The sequence below is a fragment of the Ranitomeya imitator genome, chromosome 4, assembly GCF_032444005.1.
Source record: "Ranitomeya imitator isolate aRanImi1 chromosome 4, aRanImi1.pri, whole genome shotgun sequence".
NCBI lineage: Eukaryota > Metazoa > Chordata > Amphibia > Anura > Dendrobatidae > Ranitomeya > Ranitomeya imitator.
In genome coordinates, this window is record NC_091285.1 from 582,950,023 (window position 1) to 582,973,096 (window position 23,074).

General features: G+C 47.2%; 1 protein-coding gene across 2 annotated transcripts in view; it reads left to right on the forward strand.

Moving 5' to 3' along the window:
- The first annotated feature begins 37 nt into the window (after positions 1 to 37).
- Positions 38 to 23,074, forward strand: part of SPG11 (SPG11 vesicle trafficking associated, spatacsin) — a 116,715-nt gene continuing 93,678 nt past the window's right edge. The window contains exons 1-3 of one of the 2 annotated variants that reach the window (XM_069766455.1): positions 38 to 201; positions 16,198 to 16,420; positions 20,249 to 20,436. In XM_069766455.1, coding sequence (XP_069622556.1) covers positions 16,227 to 16,420; positions 20,249 to 20,436 — 382 coding nt within the window. In that variant the 5' untranslated portion in view covers positions 38 to 201; positions 16,198 to 16,226. The remainder of the gene's footprint in view (positions 202 to 16,197; positions 16,421 to 20,248; positions 20,437 to 23,074) is intronic. The other variant, XM_069766456.1, reaches the window with a different exon arrangement.

Here is a 23,074-nt window from a genome sequence, read left to right on the forward strand (position 1 = left end):
TGATGACGTCAGCTCTCCGCCTGACCTGTACTATCACGTGATCTCATGGAAAGATGGCGGTGTCCGGGACAAGTGCGAGAGCGCAGTAAGTAGGAAGAAACTGTGCAATGTCGTATGAGGATAGGAGAAGAATGACCGGAGGTAGCAGACGTGAGCGGCCGTAACAGGAGAGTGATGGAAGCCTAGAACTGGGACAAGCAGGTGATGTTACTGTAATGCCAGCCGCCGAGACTCGTAGTTCAGGGTCTGCAGCAGAATGTACCTTCCTGCTATCCGTAGATACTAACTGGATACTGGTATACATTGCAGCAAATCAGATTTCAGCTTTTATTTTTAAAACACTAGTTGGAAAATGAAATCGGCCACCTGATTGGTTGTCATGGGTAACCCCTCCAGTGCTCCCTCATTAGTTTTGGTATCCCCTCTTATACACGGCAGCGGGGCTTCTCACAACATCTGCTCTACTTTATGTGACAGTATTAAGCTGATATACGTTGCATTAACTCCTCGTGTCCAGACTGACTTTATTTGGTCATAAATATCCCCTATCCTAAAGAGAAAACTAAGTCCTTGATATCAGGAGACCCCTCCTCGGCAGACCCCTTCTCAGGAGACACCTTCTCATAAGACCCCTCCTCGGCAGACCCCTTCTCAGGAGACCCCTCCTCGGCAGACCCCTCCTCGGCAGACCCCTCCTCGGCAGACCCCCTCCTCGGCAGACCCCCTCCTCAGCAGACCCCCTCCTCAGCAGACCCCCTCAGCAGACCCCTCCTCAGCAGACCCCTCCTCAGCAGACCACTCCTTACAGTATCCTGCCTGACCTCAAGCAATGAGAGCAGCTAGTGCACATCTGGTGTGAGCACCGCACGTGACCTGGAGAGCATTAGTTGGGGGTTTATATTAAAAGGGGTATCATTACCCCTGAGCTTCATGGCGTGTCTGCCGGGTGAGAGCTGTGGATGCATCATTAGGTCCCAGCTGCTCTCAAGAACAATGCCCTGCCTGCCATAGCCAAGAATGGAGGGGTGGATTCTCGATTCACTTACATGGCAGTCCTGAGAACTGGCGAGGAAGCGTACCATTGTGCCACCAAACAAGCGCTGGCGTCTCTCCCTGCTTGGTGACAAATTAGCAGGAGGGATATTGTAAGCCGAATTGCTACAGCTAATAATGGGCAGTTATATCATAACAGGAGCACAGATATTAAGCTGTGATCCAAGAAGTGCCACTGAAATACATTTTTTTATATAAAACCAAATCCTTTTATTTAACACTTAAAATACAAAACACACATATACAGGGTGGAGCGCGGTAATTTGCTTTTTTGCACTGCATGCTGTGGCGGCACTGTCGGTCGAAGAGAGGTGAGAGTGGGTGTGGCTTACAGTGGCTGATGGGAGATTTGTATTCCTCTGCCTTTCAGTTGCCATCATGCAGTGGACACGTGAGGAGAGGTCATTTTGTGTTGAAGCGTATTTTTCAAATGCCCACTCGATCATTGCAGTGCAGCGTGCTTTTCGTTTACAATTCGCTGTTCCTCCACGCGGACGTGTTCCTGGACGGCAATCAATTGTAAATTGGGTGAATGCCAGCACGCTCACCAGATTTAGCCCCATGCGATTTTTTCCTTTGGGGTTACCTGAAGTCTAAGGTGTATATCAACCGTCCCAACACCTTGGAAGACCTAAGGAACAATATTGAAGCTGAAATTGGCAGAATACCAGTGGACATGCTTGTTAGAGTTCATGAAAACTTCAGAAAACGTATGCAGCAGTGTGTGGATAGCGAAGGTCGACATTTGCCAGATACACTATTTAAAACCATGTAATTTAAAAATTCCATTACTGTTCAGTATAATTAAAATATAAAATAAATTTTTCTAATGATCATAATTTTTTTATTTCATTCCCAAATCAGCAAATTACCGCGCTCCACCCTGTATATATAAACATAAACAAGATGCCTCAAAAAACAACCCATATTGCGGTCAGCAAACATCAGGATACTAGAGCCTGGTAAATACATTATAAGTGTGGAAATTTATCATGTAATCAGTCTGTAAACCTCTGAAAGACTATAAATATCGTAAAGCCGTCAATAGATAGAGGCCGAATGGGCCAAAACCACACTGTATATCGCACTACTGGAGGCTAGAGCAATAATAACCGCTTCTATGTGCAACACCTCTGATCTATGCCATACGGCTATAAAGTAATAAGCGGTATGTCCCGTCCCCCACACATATTACCTGGGGTTTGCGGACACAGCACGCCACTGCGCAGAGCATTTTAGGAGAAGGCACGGAGCAGGTAATATGTGTGGGGGACGGGACATACCGCTTATTACTTTATAGCCGTATGGCATAGATCAGAGGTGTTGCACATAGAAGCGGTTATTATTGCTCTAGCCTCCAGTAGTGCGATATACAGTGTGGTTTTGGCCCATTCGGCCTCTATCTATTGACGGCTTTACGATATTTATAGTCTTTCAGAGGTTTACAGACTGATTACATGATAAATTTCCACACTTATAATGTATTTACCAGGCTCTAGTATCCTGATGTTTGCTGACCGCAATATGGGTTGTTTTTTGAGGCATCTTGTTTATGTTTATATATATATGTGTTTTGTATTTTAAGTGTTAAATAAAAGGATTTGGTTTTATATAAAAAAATGTATTTCAGTGGCACTTCTTGGATCACAGCTTAATATCTGTGCTCCTGATATGATATAACTGTTATATGAGGTGTTGCCCACTCCCCTGTAGGGGTTATGGGCTTGGGCGTTATGCTTACAGCTAATAATGGGCATCCGAAAATAGATCCCCCACCCTCCCCCTATAATGAATTACCAATTTATCTGCACCTATGTTGGTGATTTATTTCTATTTCTATTATAATGGATGAATGTTGAAGGACCTGTCACTTCTTCAGAGAAGGATATTTACCTGGTGATACAATGTTAGTCTGCAGGTAAATAGTGCTCCAATGCTCCTTAGGCTGCAGTCCCATGATGAGTATTTGCTGAGTTTTTTTCTGCACCCATTAAGTAAGATTACTAACATTTTTGTTAAAATGTGCAGCGTCAAAAACTCAATGTGGGAACATTGCGTGATGTAAATTAGGTAACTTGCATTTTTTCATTGCGTGTTTGATTATTTATTGCAATTTAAGCATGTTTTTGACACTGTCCTATTTGTCTCTTTTTGGTATCTTATGTTTGATCTACATAAAATTGCTTTATTTTTGATACTTCCTTGTATTTAATTTTATTGATGTCGTCAGGTTCAAATTAAATAGGTGTTATACTTGCTGATTTTCTTCATCTAATGCAATTCTATGGGGAATATCCGCACATAAAACTCGGCATACTCAAAGAAAAATTGACGTTGCGGATTCTAAACACGCACCACAGGTCGGTTTACTCTGCATAAAATAAAATCACAGTGGGCAGGAGATTTCCATAAATCCATTTCACTTTGCTGGAACTGTAAGACGCTGCTTTCTTGTGCAATGAAAATACGCAGCATCAAAAAGCATCATAACGGGAGCTTGTCCTTACTGTAAGTGCAGCTACCAGGAGAAAATAATCTTATTGCCTCGCACTAGCTGCCAGTTTTCATTCATACGGATGTACACGGAGTAGTTAGTTATTGCTCACATCACTGCCCACTATGATATGAGCCAGGCGGACATATCAATGGTGCATCCGATGTAGTCACACAGGAGCCCAAGAAGTAGGGAGGCCACTTCCACCTCCTAAGCACCAAGCAACTTCTGTCATAGACAGAACTATATGACTGTAAAGGACCCTTATACTGTTCTTGCACAGGGGTCTTTACTCTGTTGCCTCATTGGGGGACACAGGACCATGGGTGTTATGTTGCTGTCCACTAGGAGGCGACACTATGCATAATCTGAAAAAGATTAACCATAGCTCCTCCTCTGCAGTATACACCCCTGGATGGCGTTGGCCTTCTCCAGTTTTTGCTTAGTGTCGCATATGAGGCACACCTAAAATTTCGTACTCCGTTTTTTTCCACGACGGGATTACAGATGAAGAAAAGTGGGTCTCCTGCGAGACTACCGGCATGGCTCCTTCCTTGGCCACTGTTATAGGGTGCCCGGTTGAAGTCGAGATGGCTATTCCCCATGTCGCTCCTTCCCCAGTCCCTCGGGTGCTGGTTTGAAGTCGAGACCCCCCCTCCTGCCCCAATTCCTTTTGGTTTATGGGTTGAGGTCGAGGCGAGGATAAAGCCCCCTGAAGGTGACAGCAGCACCCTCCCTAATCCCCCTCTGGGGGCATTAGGTTGAGACGCCTCAGGTAGGGCCTGTACAGGCAGCACTCTGCAGCTCCCAGGAGCATGGGCCAGCACACTGCGCCTGCATCCAGGGACCCCAGCCCAGCTGCGGGCTCCTGTCGAGGCCGGTGGGAGTGCAAGCAGGCATGGCACATCTGAGACACAGGGCTCCCTGCGCCCTGTCTCTGTGGCAGCAGCAGGTGGGGGGACCATTCAGCCCACCCCCCCTACCACTTATAGCCCCACCGCTATCCTGCTTTTCAAATCCGGGGGGTCCGGTTCAGATCCGATCCCCTCCCGGACTTCCGCGCCGGCCTGGAGCCCTATTGGGCATCAGGCATCTACTTTAGGCCACGGCTTCGGCCTAGCCGAGGCCGCCGCCTTGTTTCTGCCCCCCTGGCCTGCCCCCCGGATGACAAATATAACACTTTACAGTGTCATTGAGGGTGCGGATCGAGACTGAAAGGGCGCGTTTTTACACAGCCCTGCCGCATTTTTCTCCGCTCTCCGCCCCCTTTCTCCTTCTTCCTCTTCTCCTCGGCGGCCATTTCTGCTGCAGGACATGATTAACCCTGCATCTCCCGGCGTCCAGGCCAGCCAGTCTCCGGGGGGCACAGGACTGTGGATCTTCGGCGCTGGACCTAGGGGCAAACTGGTGGGGTAAGATCACAGCTGGGGTTCTTACTCGGTTGTGATTCTATATTCCTATAAGACCCCTATAGGTTCCTCTGCATAGCCACCCCTGTAGGGCCTTCTTCATAGCCTCCCCTCTCGCACACTATGCTGGGCTCAAGGTCCAAGAAAACCAGGTAGGACTGCTTTTATGCATTCTGCGCAGCCTGTAGGACCACTCTCCCCAGTGGCAGCACGTACCCGCACTGCCGGGACTGTATCCAGACTACTGTCAGAGCCCCAAGAAGCCCCTACCAATGCTTCGGTGTCTGATGCCACGCCGGAGTGGGCTACTCATATGTCGCAATCTATGATGCAGTCCATAGATAACCTAATGTCTACATTGCTTCAGCCTCTGCAGGGTCATGCCTCGGCTATGAACATTACCCAGCAAAGGGAGAGCTCAACTCGGGGACATGACGTCCCGGGCACATCCATGTCTAGGTCAGGACTTAAGCGGACCCACAGGTCACGTTCATCTGCGTCATCCCATAGCACACGGTCATCCCCCTCTAGGGAGAGACACCGTAGTTCCAGGTCACCCAGACCGTCCCCTACCAGGGACAGACAATGCAGATACCCGCACCAGAGAAGACCTCCGCCCCAGTTCATCCACCCACCAGGGGACGCCTCAGCGATACACAGGATTCGGAAGGCATCTGTGACTCAGACAAGGAAACGGAGGGGCCCCTGATCCCAATTCCCCTTAGCAATACAGCGCTAGTTGAGGACGTAATCTATTCCATCCATCGGGTGCTGGACATTTCTGATCCGCCCCCAGAGGCCCCAGAAGATTTCCTTTTGAAGGAGTTCTGAAACCGCCTAAGGTATTCTCTAACCACCCAGAGTTTAAGGCGATCCTTAAAAAGCAGCTCTCACAGCCTGAGAAGAAGTTCGCTAATTGCAAATATTTGAAGGCGAGGTACCCCTTCCTGCAGAAGGACACCAAAGAATGGACAGATCCACCTGAAGTGGACCCCCCCAGTCTCTAGACTAGCAGCACAGACCCTCCTTTCACTGCCAGATAGCTCACCCCTCAGGGACGCAGCAGACCGGCAACGAAACGCATGGCTCGTTCAATTTTCGAGGCTGCAGGGGCATCCCTGGCTCCCGCGTTCGCTTCAGTTTGGGCTGCCAAGGCCATCCTGGCTTGGGCCAAAAATTTACAAGCTGGCCTCCAAGCATCCGCTCCTTAGCTGTCGGACCAAGCGGTTCAAATAGCAGTCGTAGCAGATTGCATGCTTCATGCAGCTCTGGATTCAGCAAGGGGTGTAGCGGGGATAGCATCAAACGCCATCACGATTCGGCGTATCCTCTGGCTGCGGGAATGGAAAGCAGACGCAGCCTCATAGAAGTCCCTAACGCACCTCCCCTACCTCAGTGGGCGACTTTTCGGTGAAAAGTTGGACACAATGATATCCAATGCCACTGGGTGTAAGAGTACCTCTCTCCCTTAACTGAAACCTAAACACACTTACAAGAAGCGTAACCAAACTCGATTCCGATCCTTTCGGAATTCTTCGGGCTGGTCCGTCTCGCGTCCAGCACAAAATCGTAACCGTTCCCCACGCAGGGACAACTCATGGTCGACGCAAAGGTCGGACAAGACCTGGCAGTCAAAAGCAGGCCAGTCAAGGCCCAAAGGAAGAAAACCTCAGACTTTCTCCTCATCATGACTCACGGACACCGGAAGACATCCCACCCTTAGGCGGCCGACTTTTGCTCTTTCATCAAGTCTGGCTGCCTAGTACAGAAGACAGGTGGGTCAGGGAACTAGTGTCTTCCGGATACAAGGTAGAGTTCACTTCCAACCCACCGAACCGATTCTTCCTCTCTGTTCCCCCAAAACCGCCAGCCAAGGCTTGTGCCTTCCACCAAGCGGTTTCCTCGCTTCTTCAAGCAGGAGTCATAGTACCGATTCCCGCAGCCGAGCGCTTCCGAGGGTTCTACTCCAATTTAGTCGTAGTCCCCAAGAAAGGAAGCCCACACTGGACCTAAAACATCTCAACAAATATATGTACGGGTTCATCACTTCCGCATGGAATCCATTTGGACCATCATTGCGTCCATGGAGAAGGGAGAAAATCTCGCCTCCATAGACAAACAAGACGCATACCTGCATATACCGATTGCACCCGCCCATCAGAGATCTCTCAGGTTCGCAATCGACTAGGATGACTACCAGTTCGTGGCTCTCCCGTACGGACTCGCCACGGCTCCCAGAGTGTTTACCAAGGTCATGGCAGCCACCATGGACGTCCTGCACTCCAGAGGCATAGTAATCGTTCCATACCTGGACAATCTCCTCATCATAGGAGTTTGCACCCTCCTCCGCAAACCCCCCCCTCGCCCCCTCCCCCGATCTCTCCGGTTTGCCATGAGAGTCATCGGCAGGATGGCGGCAGCAATAGAAGCGGTCCCATTTGCCCAGTTTGACCTCACGCCTCTCCAACTAGCCATTCTCAAGTTCTAGGACAGGAATCCTTTTTCTCTCGTCAGGGAGTTCCAGCTAACGTCGTCAACCAGGAGGTCCCTGCACTGGTGGCTCAAGCCAACCTCGCTAGCAACGGGGAAATCCTTTCTCACAGGTCAATTGAAGGTCCTGACCACCGACGTGAGCCTGACGGGTTGGGGTGCGGTGCACCTACACCACAGGGCAAGTGGTAACCAGTGGAAGTGACCATGCCCATCAACATCCTGGAATTTCGTGCCATCCTCCTGGCGTTGAGAGCCTTCCATCACTTACTGGCAGCCTCTCACATCAGAGTACTGTCAGACAATGCCACGGCTGTGGCATATGTGAACCACCAAGGAGGGACCCGCAGTACCCAGGCGATGCGAGAAGTGACACATCCTCCACTGGGCGGAAGACACAGGGTCGGTGCTCTCTGCGGTTCACATTCCGGGTGTGGATAACTGGGAAGCCGACTTCCTCAGCCGACAAGGAATGGACTCGGGAGAGTGGTCTCTCCATCCCGAAATTTTTCGCCAGATCTGCCATCGCTGGGGGACTCCGGACGTGGACCTAATGGCATCCCACTTCAGTGCCAAGGTCTCCAACTTCATGGCCAGAACACACGATCCGCGGTCGCTCGGAGCACATGCCCTGGTTCAGGACTGGACCCAGTTCCAGCTTCTGTACATTTTTCCACCTCTCCCCCTGATATCCAGAGTCGTGAGGAAGATCAAGCAAGAGGGGGTTCCAACCATCCTAATCGCACCGACTGGCCCAGACGTACATGGTACGCCGACATCGTACAACTTACAGCAGATGCTCCCTGGCATCTCCCCGACTGCCCCGATCTTTTATCACAAGGCCCGTTCACTCAGGGGCTCTCAATTTGATGGCATGGCCCTTGAGACCTGGGTTCTAACCCAGGCAGGGCTCTCGACGGACGTCATTGGAACCGTGATTAGGGCACGCAAGCCAGCCTCTGCCAAGATTTAGTACCATACCTGGAAAGCTTTCTTTACCTGGTGCAAACTTCGTGGCCAGACCCCACTCCCTTATTCCCTCCCCAAAGTACTTGGTTTTCTCCAATCTGGTCTGGAGGCCAGGCTGTCCCTGCGCTCGCTTAAGAGCCAGGTGTCAGCTCTCTCATTGCTTTTTCAGAGACGCATTGCAAACAAGCTGCAAGTAAGAACTTTTTTCAGGGGGTTTCCCGATTGGTTCCCCCCTACAGACGTCCACTAGAAACATGGGATCTCAACCTGGTCCTGACAGCATTGCAGGGACCACCTTTTGAACCCCTTAGGGAGGTCCCACTCCGCCTCCTATCCCAGAAGGTGGTCTTTCTGGTGGCAATCACCTCGCTACACAGGGTGTCTGAACTGTCAGCACTCTCCTGCAGACGGCCCTTCCTGGCTTTTCACCAGGACAAGGTAGTTCTCCGTACGGGCCCATCCTTCCTTCCGAAGGTTGTGTCCCACTTCCACCTCAATGAGGAAATTTCTCTTACCCCATGACGGCACTAACGAGAGAGAGGGATCCGCCCTCGGGGACAGGAAACCCACAGGTTAAAAAGGCGGGACCTCTCCTCCACCTCAGTTCGGTTTCCTGTCCCCGACGGGGATCCCACAGCTCACCATTCAGGAGTCCAGGGACCATCGGGGGGAGTTCAGGCAGCGGGGGGCCCTGCCACGGTCTCAGGTGGATTCCTCCCTGAAGGCGCGTTCCGGGGTCGGCGGGCCTCGTGGATATGCGCGGAGGGGAGGCAGTGAAGAGGTTACCGAGCCTGCCTCTTCTCTTTTCAATGGAGTGGTCGGTAATAGGTAGCGGCGGCTACCTGGAGGTTTTCCTCCGCCGGTCCATGAGGCGCACAGGGGGTGGTGACGCCGGTCACCGACAAGCGGCAGGACGCAGGGTGCAGCGGCGGCTGCAGAAGCTCCGTCCCTCCTGTGAGCCGGCAAGTAGTGAGCGCGCGCGCGAGGTCCGGCAACTTACTGCGCAGGCGCGGGGGTCACTTCCGGGGTCGGCGCAAGGTACCTCTGGGTAAACCGGAAGTTACCTGGCGCCGCTCTGTCAGTATAAAACCGGAAAAAAAGGGGCATACCGCTGCTCAGTGATTACCACCATGAGTGGAATAGAGCAGTCGGTGGAAGAAATTTCACAGGCCCCTGTGACAAAGAATCCGAAGGAGCGCCATTCGTCACGGAAACCTACGCAGCGCAGCAGCTCAGGATCCCAGCGCAGCAGAGGCTCTGGTGGATCCAGGAGGGAGACGGTGGTTCAAGTGGAGGAGGCATCCTCAAAGCCACAACCGGTATCTTCCTCACATTAGGAGGGTAAGTGACCTCCGTGAAAGTGTATTTTCTAATAGGGGTTTATTGTTTCCTAGGGAAAGAAATGCCAAGGGAAAAGTAAACATAAAGTATGCCCACTTTGTTCAGCAGATTTGCCAGATTCGTGGGTTAAAAAACTCTGTGCGTCATGTATTAGGAACACCATTAATGAGGAGACGCCGAATTTCACATCTGAATTAAAAGACTTAATTAAAACCCAGGTGGCAGACGCACTAAAAAGCGTAAAAAACCGTAAAAGAAAACGTAAAGAAAAAACTCCAGATTATAGCTCCAGTGAGGGAGATAGCACGAGTGAGGATTCAGATAGCTCTACAGCTTCAGCATCCTCCTCCGCATCTTCAGAAAGCGGCCGCAACTGTTTCCCAATAGATGAAACGGATGCACTGGTAAAAATGGTTAGGGCGACAATGGGCCTGGCGGACACTCGTTCCAAAAAATCCGTACAAGATCTAATGTTTAGTGGCCTGGAACAAAAGAAGTACAGAGTATTCCCATTAAACGAAAAAATAGAAACCCTAATAAAAAAGGAGTGGAAAAGACCAGACAAAAAAGTACTGTTGACACCCAAAAGGAAATACCCATTCGACGACCCAGCCTGCGCATCATGGGGAAAGGCGCCAAAATTAGACGTCGCCATTGCGAAAGCCTCCAAAAAATTCGCTCTGCCTTTTGAGGACATGGGAACCCTCAAGGATCCTATGGATAAACAGGCCGATATCTTTCTAAAGGGGTCCTGGGAGGCCGCCAGCGGGGGGCTAAAACCCGGTATAGCTGCTACTTGTACAGCGAGAGCTCTGATGGTCTGGCTGGATCATTTAGAGACTCAATTAAAAAATAAAACCCCGAGAGAGTCTATACTGGACTCAGTGTCAGCAATGAGAGGTGCCGCTGCGTACCTAGCAGATGCCTCAATAGACTCAGTTAGGCTGACGGCAAGATCAGCTTCTTTCTCAAATGCGGCTAGGAGAGCATTATGGCTGAAGTGCTGGCCGGGGGATCTGCAAACTAAAGCCAAGCTGTGTTCCATACCGTGTGAAGGGGAATATTTGTTCGGTCCCACCCTAGACGATGTCCTCGAAAAAGCGGTGGATAAAAAGAAAGCCTTTCCAGGATTCCCAAATCAGTCTTACAGGCGGCCCTTTCGAGGGAGAAGGTTCACACAAAGACGCCCCCCCAAAAAACCAAAAGGAGGGGTGGGAAGACAGAAAATTCAAAAAAGGAGGGTTTATGTTTAACAAACCGGAGAATAAAAAACAGCCACAATGAGGGTGCGCCCCAGGTAGGAGGGAGACTGACTCACTTTCTTCAAACCTGGGAAAAAATTTCTGGAAGTGCCTGGACTTTAAACATCATAAAGACGGGCCTAAAACCAGCCTTTCACACAATGCCACACAGTCAGTTTGTGGTTACACCACAAAGAAAGTCGGAGATCGAGCAACTGAGTATCCAGAGGGAAGTTCTCAGTCTTCTGGAAAAGAAAGTCTTACAGGAAGTTCCACAACAGGAAGAGACGAGGGGATTTTATTCTCCACTTTTTCTTCGAACGAAGCCGGACGGGACTTTCAGGGTGATAATAAATTTGAAACAACTAAACAAATACCTGGTGATAGAGAAATTCAAAATGGAAACAATAAAATCATGTGTCAGATCCCTTATCCCGTCTTGTTTCATGACTGTAATAGACCTAAAAGACGCGTATTATCACGTGCCAATACATCCGGAGTTCCGAAAGTACCTCAGAGTGGCAGTGATGATACAAGGGAGATTAAAACATTACCAATACAGAGCTCTTCCGTTTGGTCTAGCCATTGCCCCAAGGGTATTTACAAAATTAATGGCGGAAGTAATGGCCCATATAAGGGAACAAAACATATTGATTGTGCCTTATCTGGACGACCTACTAGTGATGGGCAGTTCCTCTCTTCATTGCAGCCAGCAACTAGACAGAGTGATGGTAGCCCTATCAAATCTAGGATGGTTTCTGAACCTGGAAAAGTCCAGGCTTATCCCGTCTCAAGTGCAGCTGTACTTAGGGATAGTAATAGACTCGACAAAGCAAGAGTGTCGTCTACCAGAAGAGAAAGTATCCAATATGATACATCTAGTGAATCAGTTAAGTGTTTCTCCTCTGATCACTCTAAGGAAAGCCATGTCCATACTGGGATCAATGACATCTTGTATCCCAGCGGTCCAGTGGGCTCAGAGCCACTCGAGAGATCTCCAGTGGGAAATACTAGAAGCAGTATCCCACGCAGGAGGAAATTTAGAGACGCAATTAAAAATATCCTCTCGGACAAAAACTTCCTTAAGCTGGTGGACAAATCCATCCAACCTCAGGAGAGGGGTTCCATGGGTATGGCCGGTCTCGATAATCCTGACCACAGACGCAAGTCCTTGGGGGTGGGGGGCCCACCTAAACAGGCAAATTGCCCAAGGTCCTTGGTCAGGGGAAGAAAAAGACCTTACTTCGAACATGAAAGAGCTTTTAGCAGTTCAGTATGCCATCAATCATTTTTTAACATCCCTCCGTTCCCACCACGTGAGAGTACTGACGGACAACAGGGTGGTAGTAGCATATTTAAATCATCAGGGAGGGACGAGGTCTCAATCCCTAATGAAAGTGACAAATTTCATCATGTCGCAAGCAGAAGCCAACTTGTCCTCCCTGACAGCCCTTCACATAAAAGGGTCAGAAAATCAAACTGCAGATTTTCTAAGCAGGACCCAATTAAAACAGGGGGAATGGGAGTTAAATACAAAAATATTCAAACGCATAGTGGATCTTTGGGGGGCCCCGGATATAGATCTATTTGCAAACAATCAAAATCGAAAAACGGAGGCCTTCTGCTCGATAGATCCTCGGGGGAGTCCAGTGGCTATAGACGCGTTGTTAATTCCATGGAAATTCCATCTAGCTTATGTGTTTCCTCCGATAGCTCTAATTCCCTTAGTCTTGAAGAAAATCAGGGAAGACAGAGCCAAAGTGATATTGATAGCTCCGTTCTGGCCGAAAAGAGTATGGTTCCCATGGCTACGCCTAATGTCCATAGCGGATCCATGGGTACTCCCAGATATCCCAGACCTTCTGCATCAAGGGCCAGTGAATCACCCACAAATAAAAAGTTTGCACATGACGGCCTGGCTTTTGAAAGGGAACTGTTAACAAAAAAGGGATTTTCTTCAAATTTAATTTCTACCCTGCTGGCCAGTAGAAAACCTATAACTACCAGAGCCTATGGCAAAGTCTGGAAAAAGTTCCTCTCCACGTCAGGGGTTATCCTATCAAATCAGATGCCAATTCAGGAAATTTTAGAATTTCTTCAAAAAGGATTAGAGAAAGGCCTAGCAACAAACACTCTGAAAGTTCAGATTGCAGCATTGGGTGCCCTTTACAACCAGGATTTGGCGGGGAATCACTGGGTAAAAAGATTTATTAGAGCATCTACTAGGTCCAGACCAGTTATACATCTCACCGCTCCTCCCTGGGATCTGAACTTAGTCCTTTCAGCACTAACTAAGGCACCGTTCGAACCTTTATCTCAGGCTCCACTGAAAATAATATCTTGGAAAACCTGTTTATTGGTGGCCCTAACCTCAGCTCGCAGGATTAGTGATCTGCAGGCCTTATCAGCCTACCCACCTCTAACACAAATATTAGATGACAGAGTAATCCTCAAAACTGACCCTTCTTACCTTCCCAAAGTGGCGTCAAAATTCCACAGATCTCAAGAGATAGCGTTACCATCTTTTTGCCCCAATCCAAAAAACAAAAAAGAGGAGGCTCTACACACTCTAGATGTAAAGCGATGTCTAACACACTATCTATCAGCCACAAGGGAGTGTAGGAAAGGGAGGGCTCTGTTTGCTTTCAGGGACCAAATAAGGGTCACAAGGCATCGAAAGCCACGTTGGCGAGGTGGGTAAGAGATGCCATCAAGATGTCATATACCTCTTCCGGAGAACAAGCTCCGGACACAATTAAGGCTCATTCAACCAGGTCGGTGGCAACCTCTTGGGCTGAACGTGGTGGAGCATCAATAGATCAAATATGTAGAGCAGCCACTTGGTCTTCCCCCTCTACATTCTTCAAGCACTATCAGCTTAATCTATCTTCTCCCTCAGACTTAACTTTTGGTAGGAGAGTTCTTGAGGCAGTAGTCCCACCCTAAAATTTTCATTCTTTGAAATTCTTTCGTTAGTGCCGTCATGGGGTAAGAGAATATCGTAGTTACTTACCGATAACGGTATTTCTCTGAACCCATGACGGCACCTGTATATTCCCTCCCTTCACGTATGGGTGTCCACACTACTTATAAATTGTCACGAGGTGTGCATTAAAAAAAAAATAAAAAAAAATGTGTATATATATATATATATGAGCTTATATAAGTTATATAGTTATGATTTGTTGTGTAAAAATAACCAGTTAAGTTACAGCAGAAATTCCCTGCAAGGCTCTGTAAACCAACTGAGGTGGAGGAGAGGTCCCGCCTTTTTAACCTGTGGGTTTCCTGTCCCTGAGGGCGGATCCCTCTCTCTCGTTAGTGCCGTCATGGGTTCAGAGAAATACCGTTATCGGTAAGTAACTACGATATTCACTGCCATCCCTTTGTCCGGTTCCGGTTCATAGAGTGGAGAAGGCTCTGCATACGCTTGACCTCATTAGGGCATTGCGTATATATGTGTCTAGGACTGCGACCTTCCGGAAGTCTGATTCTCTTTTCCTTCTTCTGGAAGGCAACCGCCAGGGTCTGCCGGCTTCCAAAGCTTCCCTTGCCAGGTGGATCAAATCCACCATACAAGAGGCCTACCGTCTTAAAAATTCTCCTCTTCCGGTATTACGGCACACTCTACACGGGCGGTAGGGGCCTCCTGGGCCATTCGGCACCAGGCTTCGGCACAACAAGTGTGTAAGGCTGCCACTTGGACTAGCCTACACAAGTTTACTAAATACTACAGAGTTCATGCCCAGTCCTCAGCAGACGCGAGCCTGGGTAGACGGGTTCTGCAGGCGGCGGTGCCCCAAGTTTAGGGGCCTGTCTGCACAATATTCGTCCATTGCTTCCCACCCAGGGACTGCTTTGGGACGTCCCATGGTCCTGTGTCCCCCAATGAGGCGACAGAGTAAATGAGATTTTTGTGTATGCACCATAAAATCTTTCTCTTAACCTCTAATTGGGGGACACAGCTCCCACCCTGTTGCCCTTTATGGGCCGTTGTTACTGTCGAGTTCTCATATTGTTCTTTGAGCTCGTACATAGTGGCCTTCTTATAGGCATGGTTATGTTATTCATATTACGTTCCTCCTAATGTTTTTGCATAAAGCTGGAGAAGGCTAACGTCGTCCAGGGGTATATACTGCAGAGGAGGAGCCATGGTTAATCTTTTTCAGATTATGCATAGTGTCACCTCCTAGTGGACAGCAGCATAACACCCATGGTCCTGTGTCCCCCAATTAGAGGCTAAGAGAAAGAGATTTTACGGTGAGTACACAAAAATCTCCTTTTTTGTCTTTCTGCCCGTGTTGTGAGAGGTGGATATAAGCACGCCCTGGCAGTTTGACAGCTTTTTCTGCCCAGATATGTTGCAGAGTGGACTGTCAATCAAAAGATAGTGAGCAGTGCTTGAGCGGTATCTGCCGGCCACTATGATTGAGAGCCGGCGGCTTCTGGGAGGAATTAAATTCATTTTCTCCCAGTAGCTGCACTTTCAGTAAGGCAGCCGGGCATCAATATAATACTATTTACCTGCAGTTTATCCCTTCATCTGCAGGTAAATAGCATTTTAGTAGTAGTAGACTGCTTCCGAGTGTCCGCCTCCAGTAGGCGTACACCGCTGAACATGATGCACATCCGAGCACATGTTCACTCTGTCGGCACCATTATAGTCTATTGCCCCGTTGGTGCATATGTCTGAATCCAGTTTTAAAGAGGTCCGGATGTAAGCCCCGATGGGGCCAACGAATGTGGGCAAACATGCTGTGTGAAAGCACCTTTACTGTTGTGGCCAGTGATTGATTTCAGCGGTCAGATGACTACACATACATCCAGCAATGTCCCTTACCATTGGCCTGTGGCAGTCAGGGCATGCTGGTAGTTGTAGTTTGACAATAGGTGGGGTTCCACAAGTTGCTGATCCCTGGATTCGATGCAAACTATATGCAAATATTGTTAATAACACACAGAAGAGGAATAGCGCCCCTTCAGTTTATTTATATAAGCAGAGATAAAAAAAATAGAGACTTTTGAAATTTGCTACAGAGATAAAAAATGAACGAGTTTTCTTATGGAAACCGACAGCTACATTACTGTGATGGATTTGTATAGCCTTTTCACCCATTGTTGACTGGGATATATTTTAAGATGAATATAATCGTATTTGTGGGGGTTAGTTATAGTTTTATTGTATTCTGCTTACTTACAGATTGGAGAGCTTGAAGTTTTAGCAGTAGAATGGAGCTAAGTGTCCTTCTGGACCCCTGTATAACGCTACAGGACTGGACTGAGCTGCCTCTAAAGGTCTCCTTGACCAGACTCAAAAACCTCACCTTATGCAGCCTTCAACCTGGAGGAAGTCTCTGCCTCACCACCTTCACCTCCGGAAGAAAGCATGGCGCTCGTACACAGCTGGAGGGACCGTTCACTCAGTAAGACCTTCCATGATATCAGTGGTGAATGATGCTCAGTATGGGAGGAATACACGTGTACGTGCAGGACAACATGACATGTTGGCTTTGGGCCCATGTTTTATTATATGAAGGGTGTCTGTCAGTGTGTAGACGTGGAGTGGTGCGTGACCAGCTGTTTTAGAAGGATTCACACACAATGGGTACATGACATAATACAGAGAGGATAATGAATAATACATGCAATTATCAAAAGATATTATCACACCCATATATGTGGACGGAGTGCATGTGACATGTCGAATATACTGCATGTGCACCACTTTTTTTTTGTCAACCAATCACAACATGTAACGATTACCAGAATCTCTACTAGGCCATGTTAATTATTTGGTCAGTTTTTTACCTCAGCATTTGTAAGCCAAAACCAGGAGTGGAAGAATCAGAGGAAAAGTATAATAGAGACATGTCACCACTTCTGTATTTATCACCCACTCCTGGTTTTGGCTACAAATACTGAGGTAAAAAACTGACCAAATACTGAACTTGTGAGTGTGGCCTTAAAGGTTTTGACCACTACTGGCCAGCTACTGTTTTATCAATTCAGGACTGCATATAAAATAAACCCAACCTGCCCACTTCTCACAGAGGCAATGTCCTAATCATGTCGTCATCAGCTTTTTGGCTGCCGTTCGTTACTATTTCATCAGGGCGGACATCCACCCTGACGGAATAGTAAAGGCTGCAGCTAAATAGCAGGCATTAATTGGCTGGAGCCGGCACATGACACAAATCATTTCACTCTTCGGCAACATTGGCGCCAATGTCACTAGAATGGCGCCGCTGTGGTAGGTGGTAATAGATGTTTTTTTTTTTTATTGTGCTCCTGAATTAATGAAGTTGTGGTTGTCCTGTAGTGAGCAACCCATTTAACCCTACGATTAGCATTCCACATTAACCTTGTATGATTGGCAATATACAGCATATAAATTATTTTATTCCACATTTTTGGCTCTTTTTTTTAAATTTTTTATTATTCAAATGTCGTGTTCATCAAATAAAACTTTTTGAAACTAACAATTACCCAACTGAGTATATATTAGACATAGCATACACACCAGTAAGTACTGCCTGAGTGCATTTAACATATTTTATACACATCAGAAAACATCTTTTTAATGAAAAGCAAAGTTTCTGTATACCTTCTACTCAGACAACCCCTTCTCAATCTCTATATTTCCTCCATAAAGTAACAGCCTATATACTCTTCTGGTGTGGGCTCCGTTACAGCGATGTTTGCCCCGATTCTCCTGGGACTCGCGTGACGTTATGTCATGTGAGCCCTGCAGCCACATCGGAGTTAAGTATCGCTGTTACTTTACGTGGGAGAAATATAGTTATTGAGGAGGAGTTGTCCAAGTAGTGGAAACCCCTTAAATCCTTCTCAACATCAGTTTTGTTCCAGCATTCTATTGATGAACATATAACATTACAGACGAGATACAGACCAACATGAAACAATGCAAAATCCAGCAGACGCCCATCACCCACTTCTAGGAAACTCACAGTTTACTTTCCATTCACATATAAAATTATTCCCTAAAAATCCAGGCAAAAGAAAAATCATGAGAATAAAACTCTGCATCTTCAGCAGAAATACAACCATATAGTTTTTAAATCAAATCCATCATTACCTAAATGTAAGTGTTCCAGATTGTTAGCACTCAATCAAGGAAAGTTAAGTCAATGTCTTTCTTCTTCACTCTGACAAATAAACAGTTTATTTGCATTCTCCACATAGTTAAACATTTGGGGTAAAGTAAATATCAGGCCTCCTTATGTCCGTTGTCCAGAACTGTGGAAGAAAACTCCTCACAAACATGGCTTAAGCCAACTACATTAGATGACTGTCAGCCAAGCGAAGCTTTGGCCGATCGTGTGGCCCTATCTCTGCTGTCTCCCCATACACAGAAGCGCTCGTTAGATCAAGTGCCCTCTATTCTCTGAGAGAAAGCTATCTGGGAGAGCAAAGCATTGGCGGTCTGAAATCGGACATACCTGATCGACGTCTCCCCCAACCATCAGTCAGCCAGTGTCCTCATACACATTAAATTATTGGCAGAACCTGTTAATAATGGTGGCTTTGGTCCACATTTGTCTGTGTATGAGGGCCGCAAATTTTCCTTTTTATCTAGTCACGCACTTAAAGGGAATCTGTCACCCCAAAATTCGCCTATAAGCTGTGGCCACCGGCATCAGGATCTTACCTACAGCATTCTGTAATGCTGTAGATAAGCCCCCGATGTAACCCGAAAGATAAGAAAAACAGGTTAGATTATACTCACCCAGGGGCGGTCCCGGTTCGGTTCGAAGGGCGTCGCGGTCCAGGTCCAGCGCCTCCCATCTTTATACGATGAGGTCCTCTTCTTTGCCTCCTGCCACGTCTCCGGCGCAGGCGTACTTTATCTGCCCTGTTGAGGGCAGAGCACAGTACTGCAATGTGCAGGTGTCGGGAAATGTCAGAGAGGCCCCATAAAGTACGCCTGCGCAGGAGCCGCGGCAGGAAGCAAAGAAGAGAACGACTTCGTAAGAAGATAGGAGGCCCCGGACCGGCACCGCGACGCCCATCGGACCGGACCTCACCGGGACCGCCCCTGGGAGAGTATAATCTAACTTGTTTTTCTTATCTTTCAGGATACATCGGGGTGGGGAGGGATTATCTACAGCATTACAGAATGCATTACAGAATGCTGTAGATAAGCCTTTACTTATGCCGGTGGCCTTAGCTTAAAAGGGAATTTTGAGGGTGACAGATTCCCTTTAAGACATAGCACAATTCGAGGCGCACAACACATTAAAACGCTTGGGCTCCGCTATCGGTGATCATTATTCAATCAGTTAAAAACAAATTACACTATAATCTGCACGTTTATAGGCTAAAGTTGGTCAAAACTGGCAATATTGGTGGGATCAGCTAACAGTCCAATGTGTATGGGGGCCTCCTGTTCCCTGACAGATATTTGGGGAAAAAAGATCCGGAATTCTCTATTTTCCCCATCTTGATCCTTTTGGTCTTCCGGAAGTAAGCGACTGCCAGAGGATATGGGAAAAACTTTTTTCCTTAAATGATGAACCCCTCCCCTTCCCAGAAGGGGAAAAATGAGATACCACCCTATAATAGGGCTTTTCAGAACTTTCATATTAATGCCCTATATTTAGGATGGGCCATCAATATCATTTCGGTGGGATCTGAATTCTGTGCACCCCCACCAAGGGGCTAATGGAATAAGCTGGGGTTCTTCGGCGAGCACTGTAGCCTCCTCATTGTTTACCAGGCAACCATCCGTCCATTTTGTAGCTTCTGCGGCTGGTATTGAAGCTCGGCCCCATTCTCTTGAATGAACAGCAGTGACCCACAAAACTAGACAGTCTGATAACAATGAAGAGGCTGCAATGCTCCCAGCCCCTTCAGTCAGCTCTTAGGTGGGGGCTCTCTGAGTCGGACCCCCACTGATCAGATATGAATAATGGCCTTTTCTAATAATAGGGAATTAATATGAATGTCCCGGATGAAATACAGACCCAGTATGACCATAGTAAAGGCCAAGAATGAACTAACAATGAATTGTGGACTTTCAGTTATACAAAACACATACATATGTATGTAAGACATGTAAGTTATTCACTGTCTGCTGTGTCTGTTGAATTCTTTTTTTTCTATAAGTAAACACACAGTTGTCTATAATATGACTTCCAGGGGGCTTCACATTTCTATGGTGGTCTTATTGGACCTGCACTGAGCAGTGTTATTTACTGCTCTCCATTATGACCTGTTTTTTTATTTCCCAGATTTCTGTGGGAAGATGATAACCACAATGATTCCGTGCTGGATCAGAAGCTGCGTCTCTTGACCGCTGGTCAGAACAATGATATATGTGTTTATGAAGTGTGTGCCGGGGATGGGCAGGCGGCACTGACTGCGCTCTGCCTCTGTGACGTGGACACATTGCGACAGCTCTGTGCAGAGAGCCATGTTTGTGAGTATCGCTGCTCTCTACTGCGCGCCTATGAATTTATGCTAACCTCAGTAGTTCTATATAGTGTGCGGCATCTTATCTAATATATAATTGCCTAGAATACTACTTCCTGCAATTTGTGCCAACTTCCTGTCCGGAGCTAATGTCCGGAGCTAATGTCCGGAGCTAATGTCCGGAGATAAGTGACGTCAACAGTGTCCAGTGTCTGATTGGTTGCCGCCTGCTGCGAGCGACCAATCAGAAACGTGCCGTACTGTGACACACTCCGCCCGCCATTTTGGTGTGATTTTTGAATTTTTACCTCACAGCAAGTTTCTACTGCGTGGAGGCGGGCCCAGTGACGTTGCTCTTCAAGCTCCTGCCGAATTTCGTCAAAAAAATGATAATACCATTTACCAAAACTATATATATTTAGTTGTGAAGTGGTTCAGTGACATTTTCACACCAATTTTGAACTTTTGTTTGGTGTTTTCTCCATATACTGCCTATTATTCACTGACTGTTATACTGAGAGACTGCCGTTTATTAACCTCTTCTTTGCCACATTGGGTATATTGCTCTATTATTTGCCACATAAGGACATTGTCCATTATTGCCCAGCAATTTCTCTGCAATATAAACTGCCTATTTATTAATATCTGCATTCCTGCAAAGAACTATTGCCTATTATTAACTGGCTATTTTCCTACTACCTGACACTGCCTCTTATTAACCTGTTGTTTGCCACCACCACGCTTAAAGCTGTTTAGCTTAGCCAACATGAGCTCTAATAGTAAGGATACTAATGACACAGAGCCCAAAGCTGCTGATGGCGCACGTAAGATTAGGTCTGATAGAAAGTATACTAATAATGCAGAGCAAAAAGACGCCGCTGCCGCACGTAAGCGCAAACAGCTTGCTAACAAGAGTACAGAGGATAGATGCAAGCGCATGTACACTGTTAAGTATACTAATGACACAGAGTCCAAAGCTTATGATGGCGCACGTAAGATCAGGTCTGATATAAAGTATGGTAATGATGCAGAGCGAAAAGCCGCCGATGCCGCACGTAAGCGCAAACAGCGTGCTAAGTCTGATGTCTTTCATCCCTCCCCTCATAAGCATGTTCATGGATCCTGTGTAACTGTACCTTAAATACAAGAATTGTCAAGAGCTGGTGAGTGCAGCCATTTTTTGTTCTTTCTTACTATTATTTATTAATTGTATTATTCTTACATTTGAATAAATAAAGTATATATGGATTCTAGACTCCCGATTCTTTAGAATCGGGCTGCCATCTAGTTTTATTATAAACGCCCTTATCGCTCTGAAAGAAGCAACCAAGGGTGTATGTGAGTGTAGAGCAGGTAAGGAGTTCATAGATACATAACACAGATGCCAGACTGCAAGGCAGCCATGTCTGGTACTGCCGCTCACCCACACCACTCATTACAGGTATGCCACCAATATGTAGGGTCAAAGGGTCTGTGATAAGCTGTCTCTGGTAGTGCAGCTCTGTCCCAATCACTTATTTATGTCTAAACTGCAATACTAGATGTTGTCCCTGGTAAAGTGGGCTGTGGTTTCTGGTTTTCTATATATATATGTATGTATCTCTCTCTCTCTCTCTCTATATATATACCGTATATATATATATATATATATAGATAGATAGATAGATAGATAGATATATATATATATATATATATATATATATATATATATATATATATATATATATATATATATACATATCTATATATACACTGTATATCTATATATATATCTATATATATATATCTATATATATAATCTATCTATCTCCTCCAAACTGTTCCTTAACATACAATCCTCTGTCTCCAAGCACAGACAGCCCCCTCATGCCCTCTCCTTCTCCCACCTGCTAACACTTTCTCTGCTCCTTCTTACTGCTGGTGATATCTCTCCAAATCCTGGTCCTCCTCACCATATTCCCACAATCATTTCTACCTCCCATCCACGCTCTAGCACAAACTTCCGTAACCTCTCTAACCTTATACCCATTTGCCCAGCCCCCGCCTCCCCAGTCCCACTAACAGGAGCTCTGTGGAACGCCCGCTCTGTCTGCAACAAGCTCTCCTACATCCATGATCTCTTTGTTACTACCAAACTTTCCTTCCTTGCCATCACCGAAACCTGGCTCACCCCTTCTGACTCAGTCTCCCCTGCTGCACTCTCTTACGGTGGCTTCCACCTTTCCCACACACCCCGCCCCAGCAGCAAACATGGCGGAGGAGTTGGTTTTCTCCTGTCAGATAACTGCTCCTTCACCCCAATCCCACTGCCACCCTCTGTTACCCTCCCTTCCTTTGAAGTGCACTCTGTGCGCATCTATTCCCCCACCAACCTCCAACTGGCTGTCATTTACCGCCCCCCAGGGCCAGCCACCATCTTCTTTGACCACTTCACCACCTGGCTACTTCACTTCCTTTCTGCGGACATCCCCACTATCATCATGGACGACTTCAACATACCCATTGACACTTCCCTCTCAACTGCCACTAAACTTCTAACTCTCACTTCCTCCTTCGGCCTCACTCAATGGTCTTCTGCAGCCACTCACAAAGACGGTCACACACTGGACCTCATCTTCACCCGCCTCTGCTCTCTATCTAACCTC